This window comes from Salarias fasciatus, chromosome 6 (assembly GCF_902148845.1).
Source record: "Salarias fasciatus chromosome 6, fSalaFa1.1, whole genome shotgun sequence".
Classification (NCBI taxonomy): Eukaryota; Metazoa; Chordata; class Actinopteri; order Blenniiformes; family Blenniidae; genus Salarias; species Salarias fasciatus.
In genome coordinates, this window is record NC_043750.1 from 32,929,752 (window position 1) to 32,953,906 (window position 24,155).

A 24,155-nucleotide genomic window follows, 5' to 3' on the forward strand; every position below is an offset into this window, starting at 1 on the left:
GTACCATTCCTCTCCTCTGTAAAAGAAGAAAAACAAGCAAAAGAAAGCGCTCGGATAGAAGAGAACACAGACCTCATTAAACTTCATACCTCAGCCAGCATAACTCACCTCACAGTCCAGAGTTCTAACTCACTTTATCATCCAGACCACAGTTAGAACAGTTTGCCAAGAACCGTGGACCAATCAGAAGACTGAAGTAATTAAATATTAACTGTGTAGACAGTAGCTTTTTAATCCTATATCTACTTTCCTACATTTAGCAAATATCAGAAGGATATATAATAGTTCAAGGAAGGCAGTATAGAAGTTTATTGACCCAGAGCCAAGATCAATCCTGCAAAAGCAGCTCCTCTCCCTGCGCTTTGCTTTAAATCTCCTTCCCTGGTGCATGAATGTCCGCCAATCCATTCATGTAAATAATGTAGCAGATCGACCATCTTTCACACATGAAGCCTGTATTTCGTTTGTAAGAGACACACATATACACACACGCACACATGCACAAATCGAAACTTTAACCTCTTGGTTTCCCTGAGCGAGACCAACTCTTCCTAAATTTAGATTATGCAAATCTTGCCACTGCATTAAATGCAGCAGCGAGCAGAAGAAGGATGGGTCAAAACGTCTTCCTGAATCTTACATGTAGTGTTACACTAACCCTTCCTTTGGTTTATTAGCAAACTTCCAAAGAACCAGAACTGCCAAAAACCTGGCTCACAAATGTGAATGTGTCTTTTGTTTTGGTGACATTTTGTGCAAAAACTAATTTTCGTAATGCTTCTTGTTTGATACACATTGCAACGAAGTAAATATGACTGGTGTCAAATAAACTGTTTCATCGCACCGACACAGAGCTCGTTGTTCTTTCATCTGTTCTTTGGAAAATATGCAGAAAGCATGCTTCTAATATCCACCTGGCACAGAGCCAGATGTCCTCAAACGTCTCCTCTTTCAAAGAGCAAAGGTCAAAGGTTTTGAACTCTCTATGGCTCAATTTCTCACGTATCATGCAGCTGTTGCTGTCACTGTTCTTGTGTACCAGTATAACATGATGAAACTCACTTGAGGGAATTGACTGCAGGGACCCAATATGGCTGCAGAAATTTCAAAGAAAACTGATTTGTAAAAACAAACTCCTTAAGAGTCATGAACTGACACCGGAGCTGAGATATCGGTGATGCTGCTGTGAAAGATAACAAACTAGCAATGGCCTGAAAGCCATGCTGTCATTGTGAGTTTTTAAAAACATGCATAATGCAGCAGTTATGAGAGAAGTTTTTCAAAATTTCACAGTATATTTTAACAGAATATTTCATTAAAATCGCATTCAATGTTGAAATTATTGTAATTTCCTGAAGTAGTTGTTTGTTTTTTTTGAAAATATAGACATTTTCTTCACTTCTACTCTGAACCACTATTTAACCGGCCCACTCAACTTGAGTTTGTCAAAAAAGTGTTTGACTCCTCTGCTCTAGTCTAAAGTTGATTGTTCATATAGACCTGAAAGTGAGAGCAGCCATTTTTTTAACTGCACTGACTGACCTTCATCTGGCACAGTGGTCTATCTGGAACAGGTCAAAGGTCAAGATGTAAAGAATGCATGTGATTCCCTGGCTTTGTGTGATTTGGGTCAGACTCTGCACTGGGATTCAGGGAGACATGCTGGACACGGAGAAGATGGACGCCAGCGAGGCGTTGGCATTGGCGGAGATGGGTCAGATGGCTCAGGGAGCGGCAGCGGAGGCCGACCTCCTCAACATACAGCTCAGTGAGGAGGGAAAGCAGGGACTGAGACCAGCGTGGAGGAGGTGGTGGGCGACGCTCCATCCATCCAAAGACGATGGTGAGAAAAAAGACCACGGCAAAGCCAAAGATGAAGCCCCTCCAGATCCCCCAGTGAAGGAGAAGAAAACCCCAAAGAAACGTCTCGGCCCAAAGAAAGAACCAACAGGAGCCTTCATGGCCAGCTGCTTCACTGGCTTGGAAATACATCAGACTAAGATGCCGGTCAGCTGTCTTCAGACGTAAATTAAAAATCCACTTATAGACACACATAAACCCTTCATTAACGGTTTTCAATGTTTCACAGAACTGTCGGGTCAGAAACTTCTACAACCTCTGCTTCTTGGCTCGTTTTGTTGCCTTTGAGGTCAGCTTCATTTCCTCTTCTATAAAGTACATTAGCAGCCAAAGCGTTATGATGTGATTTTATTCATATAATGTTGATTATAACAAAGCCGTCACATGCAATCTACATAAAAAAGAAAAGACAGAGAGAGAAAATAAAGCTGCAACAGTATAATGTTTTTAAAAAAGGTGTTTTTACCTGGAAAAGACTGATTTCTTTGCATTCAGACTAATTGGAGTAAAAGAATAAGTGAGAATAAACAAACATGCAAGAGGTAGTGATCACAAGCTTCCATTCGACAGTCAAACAGGCTGCAGGAGAGACACAAAGTTAGTCCAATGCAAGTGCAGTATAGTTTAGTTCAGAGCGACAAGAAACTCTTAAGGTCTCCACGTACCTTAACCTATGGATTGGTTATATCAAGAAGTTATTCAGGCACACTGGTATTAGTGGATTAACATAGTCCACTGCGGAAGTAACAAATGCAGGAGTTCATTTGGTGGCGTCACTGTGAGCCAACGTGTTCCTGATTTTAGAGACACAGCTTTGCAGACTTGTTTAAAATGGGAGTCAAAGAATAAGTCCCGGTCAAAAACAAAGCACTTTTTTCATGGTAGTGTGGCGGATCAAAGTAGTAATATCCAGTCTGACTTTGCGTTTGGATCAAATGTCTCAAGAGGTTTGTACCAGAGAGAGTAACTTCTTTTTTATGAGTTCAGAAACACTACATTGCAGCTCATCCAGGTAAGCTTGTAATTTCACAAGTTGATCAAATTTAAATTTTTTGGCGCACTATGGATGTCACCGCACGCGCCCAATTACTACGTCAACTTATCGGCTGTGAAATTTTCATATCTGCCGATACCGATATTGTGCTGATAATATCGTGCATCCCTAGTATTTATGCATGTTCATTTTTCATTGCCGCGTGCAAAGTATTTACAAACAGTACATTTTGATTTAATTTTTGCTTGTATTGCACAAAATTCTCTCTCCACGTGTGCGTGCCAGCAGGCCTCGGCAACAACCCCAGTTTTTCATTCATCCTTTCCAGCATGCATACAGAGTCCAGTCTGAGAAATGTCCCAACACCTTCCTGTGATAAACAGAGGCACCGCTGCTGCCTGCCAAGCAGGACGCTCGCTCGCACCGCGGCTTGTTCTCACCTCAGGTCTGCCATCCTGAAGCTGGAGGCTTCGCTCGGGGATGCAGCAGAGCGGAGACCGTAAAAAAATGGATCCAGCGCTGCAGGGACATGGGAGTGGAGAACAACAGAAGAATGGTGGAAGAAGACACAAAGAAACACACAAGATTCAGACACAGCATTATGAAGAGAGTTTAAGCATGAGCACAGGAAATGAAGAAGAAGAAAGCAGCACAGTATCTTCCTCAAAACCGTAGTGGTCATTTATTTTTATTAAAAGGGTGACAGTATGGTAGAACAAGTGTTGTTCCGTTTTCTAACTTATACTAAATAAAAAGTGCTGTCATTATGAACAACTTCATGAAAAACTAGCATTAGTTGCTACATTGTTCACTTTTGACTCAGTTTACCATAATAAACAATGGAATTCAGCACAAACAAATTTGTAAAATGTTTAAAAATTCAGTTAAATAATAAACTTGCATGCCCCAAAAAAATGCAGGTATAAAGATTCTAGTATTAATCAAAATTCAATTCATGATTTAAAAAGTATTACATGGTGTAAACCGCATTGCAACTGGAAAGTAATCAAAATATTAAAGTGGAGTACTGGGAGTATTTCTAATACATTCCACAAACATGAACCCGATTCTTATTCCATCACATTTGATCTGAGAACATACTGGTCATCATTTTTTTTTTGTTTTAGGTAAGAACAAGCAGAAGAGATCAGACAAGTTCTTACATATAGTTCGATTATTCCCGAAATGTCCAGTCACACACAACTTTCCACGTTTCATCCTCACCCACACAACCTGCTGCTTGCTTCACTCATTTCGCGCAGAGTTTGTTTTATTCTTATTTGTGCTGTTGTGTCAACAAATTTCAGAGCAAACCGAAGACACACAGGTTGTGTGTGAATACTTGGTGTTTCGGAAGCAGGAAAAACAGTTTCTCCTCCTGGAGACCAGTGCATTGATGTAAGCCTTAAACGAATCATAATTCCACTCCATCAGCAGACTGATGACAAGAAGTTTATTCAAAGCGGGAAAAAGGAAAAAAGTTTGTGAAAAGTAACAAATAGATAAACCTACTCATGGAGTAAAGAAAAAACAAGGCCCCTTTCTTCAAGCACAGACCAAATGAAATGTAAAGACATGTTCTCTGTAACAGCTGACTCTGTACTGCATGTCATGCGATTATCCTCAAAGACCTGCAGAAACATGACACAATAAATAAAAAAAAAGAGAAATCAATCATAAAATAAATATATTTTAAAACTGATAATGACCTAACAAAGTCACTCCTTACCTGCACAGCGGCCGTCCCTCACAGTAAAGCCAGTTCCACACTGTGAACACAGTCGGGTTGATTAGATATTGAAGGGTGAAAATACACTGGTGATACTCTGTACTGTTAAAAGAAGCTTTTGCTTGCTGATGTGTCCTGCTGGGATGGCAGTGCCTGCACGGCCTGGTACGGGTCATAATGGTACAGGTCATTATGACCCCTGCACAGGCTGCTTATTAAGGATTTGTTTTGCTTAATGCTGCTCTTCAGAAGATTCTTAGTAACTGATGTAATAGTGACCACACCTCAGAGAAGGTATAAGACAGTGATGGATGAGAACCGCTTCGGCTTTTTCACTTACAGACTCTGAACTGTGTGAATCTGCTCCCTGATTGCGCATCTTGTAATAAAAGACATCATTTCTGCTGGACTTCGCCTCCGACTGATTTCATCCTCTCCCAGACAGAGAATAAACCCTTCAATTGGTGACCCCGACGTGATTTTCATTGAACTGATTGGAAAAGAAGTGGATACTGGGAGGAAGGACTTTCGGTACTCGGCGACGGAGCCCCGACGACGGTCTGCAAAATCACCCGGGTGAACCTTAAAGGTAAGAAGGATTTTTCCTTCAGAATTTTGAGGACCGTTGTCTTGGCGTAAGATGCCGAGTAACCTGAGAATTTATTTTCGTGTGGTAATCCAGCAGAACTGATGAAAAAAATTGTGGCCACTGGGATACCGTTTGTTGATTCGAGAAAAAATCAGTCTGTTAGCCGTTTGTCAGTTCGGGAGAGAAACTGGTCTGTATTTTGGTGTGAGGGTTTTAAAGAATAAACCCTAGTGTGATTGCCGTTTGTCAGTTCGGGATGAAAACTGGTCCGTGTGCCGTTTGACAGTTAACGGGAGAAAAACTGTGTATTCCGTTTCTTGCAGTTCGAGAGAAAAACTTGCTGTTTCCTGTTTCGGCGGTTCAAGATAAAAACCGACCAGTGTGGGTGATATTTGGATCCAAGAGTTGTGTTGTGTATTAAATAATTAAATAATTAAATAATGGACGGAGAATTTGATCGTGAGATAGATTGGTTTGATCTGAATGATGTTGGGAAATCGGAAAACAATGCCTCGTTTGGTCAGCAAGTGGAGGCTGCGATTTGTAAGATAGGCGTAGTGAATGGACATCCGAAGGACAGAGAAAAGAGGGAGAGGAAGCTGAGAGAGTGGGTGGAGGGGAGTGTGAAGTCTGGGTTTCTTCCACCGCTGTGGAAAGCTGTTGACTTGTATGATTTAATGCGTAAGGTGGAGGAGTCGTGTTTGAAGAAGAAAAAGGCTTTGGGAGACGGCAGAAAGACAGGATTGCTGGGGAATGCTCGTAAAACAGATAGTGCGCTGCGGAAGATTGATGAGTGGCTGGAAGCTTCACGATGCATGGCAATGGGACATTGCGCCGCGCAGCGAGCGAAGGGCGGTGCCCGCCCGTCCAGTGGGGAGGAAGTTTCCTCTTCGAGCGCTGGCGAGAGACAGGAAGCGACTCTTCCTCTGACGGAGACTAAGACTGAGGGCGTGCCTTCACCTGTGACTGAGAACCAGCCCACGACGCCTACTTTGTATCCACTCCTCCCACTGACAACTCCTCCTGGAGACTATCTGACTCCACCTGGTGGTAAGATGCAGCCACCACCCTATATTCCTGTGACAGCTCCATTCTCACCACATAATCCATTTGTTTCCACACCAGAACCCACTCTGCAGCTTCCAGTCCTGCACATAAAAAAAGGAATATTAGAGGGTCATTGGACTAATGATGAGGGATTATGTGAAGTAACAGTAACCTCACGCACAGACAAACAACAATCCACACCCAAGCCTACTTCCACAACATTGTCCATGCAACAGGGTAACCCCGGCGTGGACGCAACACATTTACTGGGCAGCGAGGCTCTTCTACAACAATGGCGACAACAGAAGAAGGAGGTAAAACAGCGACTGCGCGCCGATACTGTAAACAATCCTCCACCAGAGGAGGAGGATGCCAATGAAGCAGAGATCCAGAGAGAGATGCAGCGCCTCAGGGAACAACACGACGTCAAGCGCTGGGAACAGGAACAGATGTACAAGGTGGATCGGATGTTAAAAGAGGTCGACGAGACCATGAGCCGCCTTACAGCCAGCGGACCGCCAGACCTCGGACCGCCTAAGATCAAATATGACTTGAGGCCCAGATCAAAGGGACGCCAAAACAGGATGATGGTGGGGCTGAGGATGATGAACTGAACTTTGCCATGCCACTAATGTCAACAGTAGGACATGGGGGAAGAGTAAAAGTTAAATACACTCCTTTCTCTGTAACTGACCTCTCCACTATTGCTTCTTCTCTCCCAAGTATTAAGGACGGTGGTGGTGCTTGGCTGCAGGCCCTGACCAAGGCAACGGCAGGACAGCAACTGTCCAAAGGTGACATCACGGGACTTCTGACCCGATGCTGTAGTGCCGCGGACCGTCAGCAGGTGTTGGCCCAGCTTGGCTGGGACAGAGATGACCCGGCTGAACCTTTGGCAACCCGCTCCACCACCCAGCTGTCTGACTGTCTGAAGGGGTATTTCCCTCTTCCGGCGTGTGTCTATGCTGATTTGGTGTTTTCCCCCAAAGCAGGACAGACTCCGAATGAATTTATGACCCAGGCCTCTGAGGACTTCACGCTGAGGACCGGACAGCATCCCACCGCCTCACCTCTGCACTCTCAGATTTTTAGGGGAGCGGTGATGAAGGGACTGCCGGCCCCTGTGGTGTCCAAGCTGAAGGACAACCCGGATCTGCCTGGAGCGGAACATGCTCGATGGGTAACGCACACTACGCATCATCTGAGAACCTGGCAGGAGGAACAACAGGCCAAAGCCACACACAAAGGCAATTTAGAGCTCAAATTGCTTGACATGAATATTAAAGCAGCGGGCAGTAAAAATAAACAGATGCCCTGCACTGATAACACACAGACACCCCCACAGTCAGCACCAATTCTGGTTCCTGATCCCACACCATATGTTGGAGGGGCAATGACAACACAAATGTATATGGGGCCACCGGAGACGTGGGGGGCGGCGGGTCCACGTGGTATCCCGAGTCAGGGTGGTGACACCGTGTACTGCTGGAGGTGTGGCATGCCCGGACACATCTCACGTGTCTGCCGTCAGCCTATGAACAACAGGCCGAGAGGAAGAGGATCTCCACGAGGTAGAGGAGGCTACGGAGGACCCAAGCCACAGGGGTTCCAACAGCCTGGTGTGACAGGTAACCAACAACCCCAGGTTCCCCAAATGCACCTTGTTCCTCAGCAGCAGCCCGGCCCACAGGGATCAGCGGGACAATATCCACAGTGACGCGATCCTGAACCAGTGCGGACAGAGGCTTTGCAGGACCCCTGTCTGACGTTGAGGATAGAAGGGAAGGACATTGACTTTATGGTGGACACCGGTGCGAGGTATTCTTCTATTCATCTCCTACCACCAGGTGCCAGCATCACCCCGAAGACTGTCTCTCTCACTGGTTTTGAAGGAAAGCCTAACGACCTGCACTTTCTTTCCCCTGTGACTGTCACGATTGCCTCCCAAATAGCTCGCCACAGCTTCATTTTTGCTCCACAGTGTCCCATTAACCTCCTCGGCCGTGATCTGCTCATTCGTCTGTGCCCCATGATCAAGTGCACAGCTGATGGGATGATATTGATCTTCCCTGATGGCTCCACCCTTCACTGTAGTCAGCAAACGGACAGCATGCTGATGATGGAAGCAAATGAAGAACTTCCTGAGCCAATGAGACCTTTGGCTGATGTTTACTGGGCTCTGATCGACTCTGCCACGCCCTCCTGGGGTTCATGTGTGGAGCTGCTCGACCTGTGGCGCCCGTGGATTCGCTCGCTCAGACCTTACCTTCCGTTGGTTGACCCATATCACTGTACATTGTTTTATGACAGGAATGAGGATCCAGTCTATGCAGATGAATTCTACAAGGTCGCGGGTCGTGTTTGGCCTCTATCGGTACATCAAATGTATATTGGAAAACCAGGTGTGGCATTAGGAGTGACGCTTACACCTACCCAAAGAAAGTGGTACCAGATGGAGGCGCCCCAGGACCCAGGGGTACTTCCCTGTCACCCACACATCTCACTCCTCGTTGCCGCCACACACACCGCGAAAGACTTAGGGCCGTTCACTAAGTCCTGTGTGGAAGCTCCCGATTGGCGACGCACACCAATTCCTAACCTCCTGTACAGCTCCTCTCTTGATGCCTACTGTGTTTGTTGTACCTTTCATAATGTTGATGCTGTTCCAGAACATGTGACCATGGACAGATCTCATGGTCGTGAAACCACCGATGCAGATGGAGCTCAGTCCATGTTGGACTCCCTCCCACCTTCGGTTTGGTCATCTTCTCCAACGGACGTTGGATTCTGTAATATAGAACCTGTCACCTTTTCTTTCAACCCAGAACCAGTCTATCAGAAGCAGTATCCCACCTCTCCGGCTGGCGAGGAAGGGATATCGGAGACTATTGACGGTCTCCTAGAAGCCGGTGTTCTCGTTCCACTTTCGGAGCCCTCTCCGTGGAACACTCCCATCCTCCCCGTACAGAAGAAAGAGGGTAAGTACCGCATGGTTCATGACCTCCGGGCCATCAATGCTGCGGTTACTACTCCCCAACTTCCTGTACCTAACCCATTCTCTGCTCTCGGAGATTTGACCCCCTCTCATAAATTCTTTACCTGCATTGACTTGGCTAACGCTTTTTTCTGTCTCCCGCTCTCTCCGACAGTCGCCCCCATTTTTGCGTTTACCTGGAAGGGACGTCAGTACTCCTACTCGCGTCTCCCTCAAGGTTTTGAACTCTCCCCAGGCATTTTCAACGCCATTCTGAAATCTCTCCTCACGGGTCTGGTTTTACCGGATGGTGTTCTTCTGGTCCAGTATGTCGATGACCTCCTGCTGGCCGCCCCAACTGAATCAACTTGTTTGGAGGCCACAAAATCTCTCCTCCTGTGGCTACATTCCAAAGGTTTCAAATGCTCCCGAGGAAAGGTTCAATGTGCCAGAGCACAGGTATCTTTTCTTGGCCGTCTCATTTCTGCTGCTGGGACTGGCCTCTCGTCCTCCCATCGCTCATCCATTCTTTCTCATCCTCAGCCAGTCACTGTTAAACAGATGTTGAGTTTCCTGGGTCTTGCAAATTTTTCCAGGTACCACGTCCCAGATTTTGTTTCTTTGACATTGCCATTGCGCCAAATGGTCAATGAGGCTGGTATGCGTAACCTCTCAGCCCCTCTTCAGTGGTCTATTGATGCTCAACATTGTTTTACTGCCTTAAAACAGAAATTGTCCACTGCTGCTGACCTAGCTATCCCCGACTATTCAATCCCATTTCATCTTGATGTCTCTGCCAAGGCATCCTCTGCTTCTGCTATTTTATATCAGAAGAAGGGGGAGAATAGAATAGTCTGTTTGTATGCGTCTACAGCATTACAACCCTATGAGAAACGACATCCTACTTGTGCAGCCTTTGCATCAGCTCTGGCGAGATTGGTGGAAAAAACATCGCATGTAGTGCTGAAACACCCACTACACATTCACACAGAACATAGTGTTATGCATTATGTCACAAGCAAACTGTTCTCCATGACCTCAGGAAGACAAAGGAAGATTGAAGCGACACTGCATCAACCACACATTTTCTTCTCGTCATCCATTGTCAACATGGCTGATCTGATACTGGATGAGGAGGAAGGCCATCCACATAACTGCGTGGATGTAGCTGCAAAACAACAAACAATCAGAGAAGGACTGTTTGCAGATGCCATACTACACGCAGACATGGACATCTATACAGATGGATGCTGCTATAAAGGACCAGATGGTCTAATCTCGTCTTATGCAGTCGTCCAGGACATTTCCCCATCAGCAGACAGAACAGGACAATACAGGACATTACACACACAACTCGTTGAGGGTAAACAATCAGCTCAGAGAGCAGAAATTCTGGCTGTAACTAAAGCACTCCAATTGGCAGAAAGAAAAACAGTGAACATTTACACAGATTTGGCGTATGCATGCACCGTAGTACATGTGGCACTGAGTGAATGGCTGAGGGCAGGGTTTCTTACAGCAACAGGAATGCCTATCAAGTACCAGGAGGAAGTGTTGCAGTTACATCAGGCATTGCTGCTCCCCTCAAAGGTGGCAATTGTAAAATGTAAGGGACATTCCAAATCCCGAGACAAGGTCTCTCAAGGTAACGAAGAAGCCGACAGAGTGGCAAAGCGGACTGCAGGCTACAGCCCAGCCGACGCTAACCAGATGATCCAAGCAGGTCCACACACAGAAGGACCCACATCATTCCCACATACACCAGAAGCATTACAGGACTGGCAGAAAGAGGCGTCTCCTGAGGAGAAGTCGATGTGGTTGCGGAGAGGAGCAAAGGTGAGTGACGAAGGACTGTGGACAGGTCACGACAAGCCAGCAATACCACAAAGCCGACTGATCTCCATGATCCAGGAGGCACATCTACCAGATCACTGTGGTCAAAAGGAAGTCCTGCGCAGGCTACAACATTGGTGGCACCCTTTCATGACCCATGTGGTTCATGAAGAACTGTCCAACTGTACTATATGTAAGTGTCACAACTCCAGACCTGCAACAAAACCTACTGAGAACAATGCGAGACCACATCTGACGAGACCTGGACTTGAGGTGATAATGGACTTCACTGACATGATCACCACTTGCAATGGGTACAGGTACCTACTGGTAATTGTGGACAGCTATTCAGGCTGGCCAGAAGCATATCCATGCAGGAGAGAAACAGCACAGAATGTGGTAAAAGCCTTGGTAAACCATTATATTCCAACCCATGGGTTCCCCAAACTAATAAGATCTGACAATGGTACACATTTCAAAAACACACACCTCCAAGAGGTGGAAAAGATGCTTGGGCTCAGGCACAAATTCGGTTCAGTGTACCATCCTCAGTCCCAAGGACTGGTGGAGAGAATGAACAGAACTTTGAAAGAAAAACTGGCTAAAATTATGACTTCAACAGGACTGACGTGGTTAAAGGCGCTCCCTCTTGCACTGATGTCTGTCAGAATGTCTTTAAGTTCTAGGAGAGGAATGTCTCCGTATGAACTTAACACTCAGCGGAGTTTCCCAGGACCGACAGGACCGTTGCCCACAAAGACTGGTGAAGGTAAGCATGACATGGCTGATGTTGTGAGTGCTTATAATTCCAGGTTCCAGAACGCCAGAGGTCCTGAAGAGTCACAATCAACGCCCCATGTGACTGAAGACGGTGGTGCGACTCACGTTCTGCTGAAGGCCTACAAGAGGAAGTGGTCTGAACCCCGTTGGACTGGACCATACGAGGTGACGGAACGTACCTCCCACGCGGTCCGGCTCAAAGGAAAGGGTGACACGTGGTACCATCTAAGTCACACCGTCCCGACTACGCTTCAACCGGACAACAAGGAGCCAGAATAACGCTCCCCACGAGAGAGAGGCAAGGTAGTCCACCCTTAGCCTCAGAAGACAAGATTCCAGGAACATCGAGAGGTGAAAGGGGGTGAGGATACCGGAGCGCTCACCCTCCTCCAAGTAGCGTGCCAAGCTACCAACGCAAGAATTAAGTAGGGCAAGGGTGGAAGACCCTCCTACTTTGTATTTTGTTGTGTGTGTTCATTTTTGCAGGAAACTATGAACCGGTACACTGCATTAACGAGCAGATCCCGACCTAGGTGGGCACCTTGGGGTGACCCGTGGCTCACGCGAAGGACAATGTGGTTTGTATTCTTTGTATCTCTGTGTGTGGCTATAGCTTTGATCTGTCTGGAACGTCCCTGGGAAAGGTATCAGTCTACTGATACCGCACCTTCCCTGAGTCCAACCCCAACTACAATCAATGGTTCGGAACTTGCCACTGATTCAAACATAACAGCCCTTCCTAGGGTTAGAAGGAGAAGAGCCGCACCACCTAATCCTAGACGACCACCTCAGGGAACTTGTGACATGTACCAAATTGTTGGTCTAGTTCATGTCTGCATCCCTGTAGGTAGCAAATCAGTAATTAAAATAGATCTTTCAAAATTAGATGATACGAGATTTTCTTCCTCGCCGTACTTGGGGACACAATGGTTTGTCACTTGGGGTCAGAAAAATGACCGTTCTTGGAATAATCTGGTAGTAGATGAGTCAGGTTGGACACCATATTGGGGGTTGTCTCCTTACTCCCAACATTTCCAGAAAATCATGTTGATGTCTCGTACCGAGCACACTATGTTTCTCACGGTAGATCTGACCTCGTTTAAGAAAGTCTCTGACTGGAGTCCTGTCCCTACTCAGAAGGCAAATATTTTGGCCGGAATCAGTCATACTTGTTTCTCCTTTACATTAGCACCCTATGCCAGGACCGACGCTCATTGGTATTTGATAATTTGCGCGACGAACGCTTCCACACCAACAACAGGAAATTACCACCCAAAGGGCCTTGTGGCTGCATCTGATGCAGGCAAGGATTCGTTCACCAAGTGGGACATTAACGACCTGTTTGCATTTGAAACAGGTAGAATCATGGACAATGAGTGGCTGCATACAGCCCAACAGGCTGCTCAGGCTGCAGACAAAGGGGATTGCCTGGTGTGTATGGGAGCTAGACCCACCCTGGTGATGACGCCCACGATAATGGACAATTCCACCAACGCCACACATTGTATGCTTGACATTATGTCCAAGGATGTACCTTCGGAGAATTGCACATGGTTGGATCATGTGTATCCAGTTACTAACGCTCTGGATGTCGCTCCACAGTTTACACCTGTCTCAGCTTTCCGATTTACCTGCTTCCATGGCCCAGGAGGGGGACCCCAGGTTGGCACTGTTGACGTAGGTACTTTTTGCCACACCAATATCTCGGTTAGCTCTGCGGTGAACTTGGCTGTGGCTCGGTCCGATGTTTGGTGGTATCGTGGTCATAGAACAGCTCTCGGCACCCTTCCATCCAACTGGACTGGAGTCTGCATCCTCATGTCCTTCATCATGCCAATTTCTATTACCCCTATTTCGGCCCATCAATTGGAGGACATTTCTCTGATTTTCCCATCTGCTCATGCTCGCGACCGTCTCCAGAAACGGGACGTTAGATCTAACATGGACTCCATTTTAGGCGCCTCTCCCGTTTATTTTGATGCAATTGGCCAACCGAGAAATATTCCCCCTGAGTTTAAACTATTGGATGAGGTAGCCGACGGCTGGTCAGGTGCGGCAGTACAGGCCCCCAAGAATGCAGAGAGAATTAACTACATTCACTATAATGTCCAGCGATTGGCTAATTTTACTAGGGATGCAGTGGATGCAACTCATGAACAACTCTCTGCTACTTCTCTCATGGCGTACCAGAATAGAGTGGCCCTGGATTTCTTGCTAGCAGAAAAAGGTGGCGTGTGCTCCATGTTCCAAGACACCTGTTGTACCTTCATTCCTAATAATACTGCCCCGGATGGTTCCCTTACTAGAGCTTTGCAAGGCCTGCGAGCTCTCTCGGCAGAAATGAAAGCACACTCTGGTGTAGATGATTGGTTTAATAAATGGCTAGACAAGACCTTCGGTAAATGGCGTGCTTTCGCTGTGGCTTTCTTTATGTCTGCCGCAATATTCTTATCAGTCCTCATAGTATGTGGATGCTGCGGTGTACCATGCATGCGCTCCCTTTGCGTACGCTTCATTGACAAAACGGTGTCTAATGGAGTCAGCTCTGGGATGTACACCCTGCTGCTCACTGATGACTGTGGTAATCCGCCATACGTACATATCCCTTTACAGGATCAGGATGGTCCTGCTCTCTAAATTTTGATTGGTGGTGTGAGGTTCTAGTGAACCTCAAAGGGGGACTCACAAAATCAAAATTTCTGCTCATTTGCTGTTTTCTACTGGAAAATATATAATCTTATGCTCATTGCTGGAGTTGTGATCTGTGGTATTGTGAAGGTTTCAAGTTCCTGGAGGAAAGGTTTTCCATCCAGTACATATGTGAGATAACCCGGATCGAGAAGGCTACGCTTTTGCAACATTTTATATGGATTTTTATAACGCTTTTGTGACATTTATATGGATTTTATAACAATGCATTTTGTATGGGTTTTTTTAACATGCTTTGTGAACTTTTTACAAAGTTCAAAGGGGGACTGAAGGGTGAAAATACACTGGTGATACTCTGTACTGTTAAAAGAAGCTTTTGCTTGCTGATGTGTCCTGCTGGGATGGCAGTGCCTGCACGGCCTGGTACGGGTCATAATGGTACAGGTCATTATGACCCCTGCACAGGCTGCTTATTAAGGATTTGTTTTGCTTAATGCTGCTCTTCAGAAGATTCTTAGTAACTGATGTAATAGTGACCACACCTCAGAGAAGGTATAAGACAGTGATGGATGAGAACCGCTTCGGCTTTTTCACTTACAGACTCTGAACTGTGTGAATCTGCTCCCTGATTGCGCATCTTGTAATAAAAGACATCATTTCTGCTGGACTTCGCCTCCGACTGATTTCATCCTCTCCCAGACAGAGAATAAACCCTTCAATATGATAGGTGGAAAAAGTAGAAAATATTGAAAAATGGAGTGAAATTTGTGTTGTTGTGAGTTCATGAGTCTCCTCACAGAGAGCGACCGCGGTCATACACACATTCATAACTCGTCGGGCGGATCCACACTGTGTACCTGCGTGTCATTGGAAAGCACAGACACCTCTCCCTCGGCGGGGTACGGCACCTCCACCACCGAGTTCATCTCCTCCGGCCGCAGCGGCCGGGTGGAGGTGGAGCCGTCCGGCCAGGACACCTGCAGCACCTTCACCTCGTCGCTTCCTGTCAAATCAGCCACAGTCACACAACAGGCTTGTTTTCATGTGCAGTGTGGTAAATATTGTTAGAAAAAAAACTGTATAAAATGAGAAAACGTCACATCAACGTGTGTTACAGTTTCAAATGTTGCTGTGAGCTAAAAAATACTGCTTTTCTTTCAATTTCGATCTTTTCTAAAAAATTTTTCTGATAAAACGAAGCGCATTCGGGGACTGACCTAAACCAAAGTGTGCGACAGGCTCCATCTCACACAGGTACCCGGACCCTCCGTCGATGATGCGCGTGAGCGCCCCGCTCTGACCGGTGAAGGCTGTGACCTTCGCACCGCGGGCGAAGGAGCCGAACTGGGTGCGAGGAATCACTCGCAGGAAGTTATTGGAGGAGCCCTGACGAGAGACGTCAATGGTCAGCTTATGAGTAGTTAAGACAACACAGTAACGCACACTCACAAACACACACACGCGCAGTATCTGTGTGTACCTGTGTGACCTTGAAGACTGAGATGGGCTGCCGGAGGCTCTCCCCGTGCGCCAGCAGCAGCTCCAGCCGTCCGTCTCCGTCCAGGTCTGTGACTGTGCCGCCTGGTGGAAACACACAAAGGGGTCATCCAGCGTATTCGGCTGTTTCATCTCTGAACATCAAACACAAGCAGCCGAGGTAACACACATCCCTGCACGGAACAGACAAGCTCCGTAACCGCAACTCGTCTCACGAGAGAACAAAACATCTCCACTTCACCTGGACCTCACATCTGCCCTGATGCTGCAGATCGATGAAAACATGCACATTTTACAATGTTTTCATGTCTGATGGTGATAAATTATCTCTATTTTCATCTAAATACAACATTCACAAACATTTTATCTAAACATATTTCTGTGGGCGACTTCTATCAAAATATAAAAAAGACAAGACTGCAAATACTGTCAGGGTTTTTTTTTTGTTAAATCAAATGACATACTCTTGTCTAAACATTACATATATTGTTTATTGCTTTACATTAGTTCAACATATTCTAGGTCTTTCAAAGATCAATAAAAAGAAGCCATCATACTGGTCATATAATAGCGATAATAATCGATATTCCTCTTCCTTTTACAGCACTGAAGTCTGAAGAGCTTCAGGAATCATTCCCATTACTCTCATCATTATAAATGCTTCAGTGCTCATCTCCTAATACCACAATGGAAACAAAACCATGAAAGTAGTTCACCTTCCATCATTCTAATACTAATCTTCTGAGCGTGGTGACCTCTGACCTGTTCCCCGGCCTTGTGGCTCTTTAGCATCTCCCACGTTGAGCTCCTGGATCAGAGGATCCGCACCGACTCTCCTGGACACCCTGAGAACACGCAGCAGCATCCATAAACAGCTGAAACAACGATCCTGCTGTCAGCATGTGACACTCCTTGGCTGCTGGATCTGTTACCTGAACACCCTGTTGGGCGCCTGTTCTCTGTAGGCGATGTTGTTGAAGAACACCTCCAGCTCCTTGTCGTTGTCAAAGTCAGCGGCGATGACGGTCCGGATCGGCGACGGCGCCGCAAATCCTCCTGTTGCAATATTCTGTACAGAGCAACGCGTTAAAGTCAGAATCCTGCTCGCTTCCTTCTCTCTGTGCTCCAGTTTCTTGTTCTCACCCTGAATTTAGAGTCACCGGTCTGCAGGTAAAGCCTGTGCGGGCCGTTCCAGTTCCCGTACACAATGTCCGTCTTCCCATCGCCATTAAAGTCAGCAAGCGCCACTCCTCTGCCGTGCTGGTACGAGTCCCCCACGCCTTGGAAAGTGACGACAGCTTCAGTTCATTCTGTTCATCTCCAGTTACTTCCTTAACTCTACCAGGCTGTCATCTTTGCATAATGTGCTGACAATTAGCCGACAAATAACAATCTTGCATAATTAAAGGCAGGACATTATGAAACGCGGCCTTATGAAACATTTTTAAAAAGAGGCGTAACTCTTCATGCAGTGAATTCAAGAAAACAAAAAGACGCTCTAAGTGCACACCTCTGTAACAGCAAGATTGAAATATTTTCATTCAGCGATCATTTTTGTACAAAATGCAATTTGATGCATCTCTGAAAAAAAAAGAAGATTTCTTGTTGATAATCTTCAGTAGTTTGTTCAGTGTTTTACAGTGACCACGTCTCATGTCACAAAATGATTTCAAGACAAAGCTTTTCCCACAAATATATATGAAAATACGAATTTTGCAACAGAAAAACTAAAATTATAATCAAACAAACAAGAACCAAATTTTAGATGTCACATTAAAAGACTTTAACCTCATAAATAGTTTTACTACTTTGTCACTGGTTAGAAATAAGATGAAAAACAGTAAATATTTTCAGTTTTTAGCCTCTTTTCTGTTGTTTACAACAGAAAATAAACACTTTGTTAAAGCCTGACACCTTGAGCGCAGCCAGGCGTTGATGAGTTCTGTTTCATCCTGGCCAGTAGTGCAGAGCTTAGCAAGAATATTCCCAGTTCAGTTTGTGCTTGCTGGAATATCTGTGTGGAGTTTGCATGTTCTCACTGTGCGTCCGAATGTGTCTGACTTCCTGGGATTCCGGTCGACCCGTCCAGGCTGTAGCGGCTGGATGTTTCCTTCTCACCTGCCTGTCTGGCCACGTCGACAAACGTCCCGTCTCCGTTGCCGCTGTTCTTGAACAGGAAGTTGGGGCCGTGCTCGTTGTCGCAGAACACGTCGGACCTGGACTCGCTCAGGATGGGTCCGACCACCACACCGCGGCCGCCTGCAGGACAAGCCCAGAGTGAGCGCCTCTGCTGCTCCCCCCTTCAAGCCTCCCAGCGTGACCCCTCACCCGTTAATCTGTTGACCCCGGCTTCCGCGGCAACGTTGGACAGCGCGACGACGCCCTCGGCCAGGTTGCTGGCAGCCTCGTCCATTTCCAGGAGGGCGTGGGGGCCGACATTTCCTCTGGCGTAGTTGGCCACATAGATCGAGTAGCGGCCCGTTCCCTGCAGAGGAACAGCAGAAGGAACGTTGACCCACTCACAGAACACAGAAGAAGAATGAAACTGTGAGATTTTATAAATGACCTGGCTTCGCGAACCTTTCTGTCGACACATGCGACCGAACGTCCCGCCATTTGATTTGCTACACCACGATCCACATTTAGCTTGTCACTCAGCAGGTCCTCAAAGCGGCCGTTACGCCACTTGAACAGCTTGTCTGAATACGTTGCAGTTCCTGTGAAAATAAATAAACACTTTTTTTAATGACAGACACATCAATCTCGCTGTGGATGATATCAGTACTGCTTCTATTTTTGGTGGGGAAAGGTTTTGGGAGCAGAGTTTACCGGAGTAGGCGTTGTTTGTATTGAGGAAGTAGATCTCCTCTCGGCCGTCTCCATCCACATCGCAGGCAGTGACCCCGATGGCGTTTCCTGCTACGTCCCTCAGTGCATAGTAAGGAGAGTCGGAGTCAGCGACAGCAATGTTCACCAGCCGGCCTTGAGCGCGGTCGTACTTCAGCACCAGGTTCGGTCCGTTGTACCTGTGCACATATTATAAACTGGAATCATCACACGTGGTAACATGAGCCGTTTCCTCCCTCCTGTCTGTGATGAGTTCCTCCCTCACCCTGCCACCACCACATCCAGGTCCCCGTCTCCATCCACATCTGTCACCGCCATCCCGTAGTTGAGCTGTGTGGGATTGTGCACGGGGTCAGGGGGAAGCATGGTCTGTGTCACAACCTGAAACAGGGGCGCAGGGCTCTGGGCGCGGGACGGGGGCCAGAGTGAGAGCAGGGAGAGCAACAGACCTGAAGCCCACATGGCTGCAAACCTGATGAGACACACAGCAAGAGCAGTTCATAAGCCCTGGCTCAAGATGTGGAACACAAAACTGTAAAACACACAGAAACAAAAGCTTTAAACAGCAGCACATCTGAAAAAGGCGTCAAGGCAAGGATCATCAAGTAAATAGGTGGCTGGCCCTCTCTAAGGCTAAATAAACTGTCTGCTGTGTCAATAGGATCTCACACATTCTAAACTGAAGTGTTATGCGGTTTAGGTGATTGTTTTTATTAACTCCTTCCTCTGTTTGCTATTCAATAATTATTTGCCATATTTACTTTCATTACAGCTATTTTTTTTCATGTTGAGAGTTTCATATAAGGCCCCTGAGCCAATCCTCTTCTTCACAGCTTGATTTCATTAGTTGTATTTTATTGAAATTCTATGCTTATTCGGTGCTAATAAAAGGAAAAAAATGAAAACTTAAATGAAATAGGAATGGAAACCATTATAGAGGGTTGGTGGGAATTGAAGGGATCTTGTCAATTTGAAACAAGAGGGTAATTATAGACCACAGTTTCTTCAAATAAAAACGAAAGATCTCAAGTTTCAGGGGAAAATCTCGATAATTAATTAAAAAAAGAAAAAAAAATCTCCTTATTCATGCATACTGTGTAGGTTATTGCTTAAACCGGGGGATTTTTCAATCACTCTTTTGTAGAAAAACTGTGATAGTCCATCTATGTAGACATTTCTTTTAATCTCAAATTATAATTTCTCTTTTCCCCTTTTTTTAAAGAAAGTAACTGCACATTATTTTGTTGCGATACCTTCCAAAAACAATTAAACAGGAAGAGCGACTCATGGTTGCTACCAATATTAGTGCATTTATGATACATATAATTAATTGATGGACGGTATAATACTAAGTATAATTAAATAAGACATGCATGAGCAGGCTGCTCATTCCTCCAGTGTGTCTGAGCTCTTACCGTGTCAGTGTGCAGATCTGATCCTGAAACTGGGATTATTCGCCTCTCTGCTCGGTTAAACTGAGATTATGCACCTCTGTAATCACATCCCTTTGCAAAAAAAAAAGGTGTATCCTTACATAACTCGTGTTTCTAATATTTATGAAACAGCTTGTGTAACGCGAAAGGACATCAGCCAATCAGCGAAGCGCTGTCTGGATTGTCAGGATTTTGACCAATCGTTGAGCTGGATTAGCTATTACGTATATTTGAAGCGTCGGGATTTGTAGTTGTTTCGTCGCAAGCTTAAGATATAATGTATTAAAGCTGATGTGATTTAAACATACACAAACAGATCTTTTATATTGAAGATCTAAAGCACAAACTGACTTTTCTCGAAAAAAACTTTTCTTTTTAACGAGAATGAGTCAGCAGAGAAATCACTCTATGGACTATATCTCCCAGAGTGCTTTGCGCCGTTTCAAGTTACGTCATCATCTGTTGTTAAACAAACGGAACACGGGTGAGCCGAAAGAACGGAGTAAATGTTTTTGTATTTTAAAATGTGTGAATGAAAATTAATGCACATTGTTATGCTTTGTGCAGCTGTGTCTTGTTGCTGTGACCGGGTTCTGATTGAAACATTTGCGGCTTTTAAGAGGAGGCGGAGTTAGCTTTGTGCGGCTAACAGCAGCGAGCCGTGGAAACAAATCCTCTATAATGTCTCTGTTTGCAGAGTCAAGTACAAGAAAGTGCCATTTATTTTATCTATCTTCTTCTATAAACGTGTTTAGAAAGCTGCCAACATCTTTCTGTCGTCGGTTTTCTTTGTGGTCTCTACCTGTGTTTAGTGACCTCTCTTATTGTTTGTAGCATTGAATTGAATTTCATTGATAATCTGTCACTTTTATTACATGTAAATTTTATTTAAGTTTTTTTCTGTAAGAATCATGAAAAGTGACCATTTTATTTCCTGTTCATTCACAGATGTTTTGTTGAAATCTCCTGACCATGGAGGTACCATCCCCAGTGGAGGGCTGTGCTGAAGCCCAGGCAGCACCCACACCCACAAAGCAGACCAAGAAGCCAAATCAAGCCCTGTATGTCCCCAAGCAACGTCTTCCTGCATCCAAAGACAAAACTCAGACTCAGGGAGAAAGCAAACCAAGACCCAGACCTCGGTACACAGACAAGGCTCGAAAAAATGCAAAAAACAGGAAGGACAAGGCAGGAGGAGCAGATAAGGCAGCACTTGCTGGAGGAGATGGAGGAGAGCTACCAAACGACGTCGACAAGCCTGAGGCGAAGGAGGAGCGGTTACAAGATGCGGAGGCGGGGGTTAACGGGTCCGTTTCAACTCATGTAGAGGTGGAGGCTCAACTGGAAACGATGTCTCTTGAGGAAGAAAAGGAGGAAGAGGAGAGCTGGGACACCTTGTTCAACGATGATGGAGACTGTTTGGATCCACATCTTCTTGAAGAGGTGAGAGCTCAACAGCAGAGCCACAACAGTCTCAACACTGATGCCGATCTTTTAGGCTTGATGCCTCTTTCAGATGCATTGTTCCTACATTGTGTTGTGTGCTCTCCCTTTTCCCTCCTCCAGCTCGCTGTTAGGGAAGGTAAAAAGAAAGCGTCAATCCAGGAGCCCAGATTCGATTACTACAACATGGACGGAGACGACGACGATGACATTGACCTCAGGGAGGATGAACTCGCTCACATTGTGGAGATCTACGACTTTCCTACAGACTTCAAGACAGAAGACCTCCTCAAGTTATTTCAGTGCTACCAGTATGTATACTGTTCATCTGTCAACCTGAGAAATATGTCAGAATTACTCCATGATGTGTTCTGTGTGGGGATACATGGTTTTTTCTTTTGCTTAATCACAATGTCATTGTATGCAGTGTGATTTTATGGTGGAATTATTATTTGTGCAGATGAAGAGAGAGAAAATGCAACACTTTTTAAAATTTTCGTCTTCCAAGGCAGAAATATTTTTTGTAGAGGTGTGTTTCACATGCCAAATTAAAGCCGTGTGAGAGGTGTAGAGGCATTTTATAGCTACTTCAAATGATCTTTGGCATCCGGTGTGGCTGATTATGGTAATATGACTGCAGAAAATACATTCCATCGTTTATTTGTTTTCGAGAAGCAGCCTCTGAAACAGTGGCAAGTTTGCAAAATACACCTTGAGTATGTTCTTTTTTGTTTTTTCTAGGAAGAGAGACTTTGATATTAAGTGGGTCGACGACACACACGCCCTGGGACTGTTCTCTAGTCCTGTAGCAGGTCGGTGCAGCTCTGCCTCACTCTCATGTTGAGCATAACACTTCATCCTCTGCAGTCAGGACAGCAGTGGGACACGTTTTCTCACCACAAACATCTTCTGAACTTCATCTTGCAAATGGACTTTTTGCTGCCACCAGCTGATATCGGTGACTTCTTTTCTGCGTTGAACATTTTCAGCCCGTGAAGCTCTACGATCCAAACATCCTCTGATGAAGCTGCGTCCGCTCTCCAAATCCTCCTCGGCCACCAAAGCAAAAGCCCGGAGCTGCTCAGGTACAGATGGCTCTGTGCAGCACAGAAAGTTAAAATCAATTATTTTAAGACTTCGACGTGCTTGTTAGGACAACTGGCTCCTCCAGATGGGTTCAAGTTCTGAATGTTTCTGTTGACGATCGTGTCTGTGATTGATTGGTCTCCTGTGTTCCTTCCTTTGACGCCTGGCCTGCAGATTACCTCCTGCCTGCCAAAGAGAGACCTCAGACGAGTGCGGCGCTGGCTCGGAAGCTGGTGATCGGTGCCCTCGGTGTAAAAAGTAACCTGACGAAGGAGCAGCGCGAAGCAGAGAGGAAGAAACTGCAGGAGGCCAGAGGTACGTCAGTCTTAGAGTCAGGGTCAGCTGAACCTCGTCATTGTTATTACGTCAACATTTCCAAGCAGAAACAAGCAGAGGTCCGTCTTCAGGTCGGTTCAGCTGTTGCCGAGTGGTTGTTTACCGTGCAGCATGAGTTCTGACAAGCCAGTCGGAGGCAGAGCAGGTCGAGTCAAATATTGCCGACAAGAAGTCCAGGCAGATTTTCTGAAGCACAAAACCTCGACCATCTTCAGAAATTGTAACACAGGGTTTCCTCCACAAGTGGGGGCCGTTTCCTTACTTTACCAGCGGCGGCCAGAGCTCATCCTTTACTGTGCAGTTCACAGCAGGTCTATAATCAGCACAGCGTCATTTCCCCTCACAGATGGAACATAAGTATATAGGCGCAGAAAACCACAGCTGGCTGTCCACTGAACAGTCAGTCCAGGAGTGGAGCAGCCTTAAAAAAAGTCCCTTTGTTCTGAGCACGGCTGCACTGCCGAGCTCTATTTACGCTCAGTAAATGTCAGTGTGTGTGTGTGTGTGTGTGTGCATCATGTGCTAAACACTGTGTCCTCGGAGACGACGCCACGTACGGTCTTATGCAAAGATTAGTTTGCAGTCTGATGTTCAGTCTGACTCGGGTCTTCACCTCCTTCCATATGTTGAAGACGGCGATGTAAAGTTGAACCTCTTGGTTTTTATCTTTCAGAACAGAAGCGTTTGGCAGCCAAACAGAGGGAAGATGCTTGGGAGGGGAAGTGACTGGGAATTGGTGTTTGTTTCTTTTTTCTTATTTCCTCATTCAGCAGAAGCTTAAAACTTCTGTTTCTCCAGTTCTTTTTTTTTTTTTTTTTTTTTTTTTTTTTAACCGGCCACTCCTTCCTACCACCACACTTCCCAGAAATGGATTCCCACCATCTTTTTTTTTCCTCCTGCAAAAATCCTTCGCTGCAGCCGGACCTCTCGTCCTTCGCCCTCCGATAGAGCGAGTGTTACATCAGTTGAATGCGTCACGCTGTCGTCCTCTCACCTTTTGTGTTTTTAAAAGGACCCTGCCTGCCCCGGGCTGCAGGTTTTATTCTGATCTATTGTAG

The 24,155-nt window shown here is 45.9% G+C and overlaps 2 protein-coding genes across 3 annotated transcripts; one reads left to right on the forward strand and one right to left on the reverse strand.

The window, feature by feature from the left end:
- Positions 1 to 3,502: 3,502 nt before the first annotated feature.
- Positions 3,503 to 20,316, reverse strand: LOC115390853 (cartilage acidic protein 1-like). Its single transcript, XM_030094880.1, has 14 exons — positions 20,215 to 20,316; positions 19,065 to 19,271; positions 18,782 to 18,978; positions 18,533 to 18,669; positions 18,281 to 18,437; positions 18,071 to 18,211; positions 17,096 to 17,232; positions 16,885 to 17,021; positions 16,715 to 16,797; positions 15,936 to 16,036; positions 15,673 to 15,841; positions 15,313 to 15,458; positions 4,584 to 4,623; positions 3,503 to 4,485 (listed from the first exon to the last, which is right to left on the reverse strand). The coding sequence occupies exons 2-14, from the start codon at positions 19,259 to 19,261 to the stop codon at positions 4,478 to 4,480; spliced, it is 1,650 nt and encodes a 549-aa protein (XP_029950740.1). The 5' UTR covers positions 19,262 to 19,271; positions 20,215 to 20,316; the 3' UTR covers positions 3,503 to 4,477.
- A 361-nt stretch (positions 20,317 to 20,677) lies between these two features.
- LOC115390889 (coiled-coil domain-containing protein R3HCC1L-like) lies at positions 20,678 to 23,879 on the forward strand. Of its 2 annotated transcripts, none has more exons than XM_030094932.1 (7): positions 20,678 to 20,716; positions 21,181 to 21,675; positions 21,799 to 21,986; positions 22,417 to 22,487; positions 22,665 to 22,760; positions 22,936 to 23,076; positions 23,771 to 23,879. In XM_030094932.1, the coding sequence occupies exons 2-7, from the start codon at positions 21,205 to 21,207 to the stop codon at positions 23,821 to 23,823; spliced, it is 1,020 nt and encodes a 339-aa protein (XP_029950792.1). In that variant the 5' UTR covers positions 20,678 to 20,716; positions 21,181 to 21,204; the 3' UTR covers positions 23,824 to 23,879. The 2 variants fall into 2 exon arrangements, with proteins under 2 accessions (XP_029950792.1, XP_029950793.1); XM_030094933.1 differs by having other exon boundaries at positions 20,684 to 20,734.
- The last annotated feature ends 276 nt before the right edge of the window (positions 23,880 to 24,155 follow it).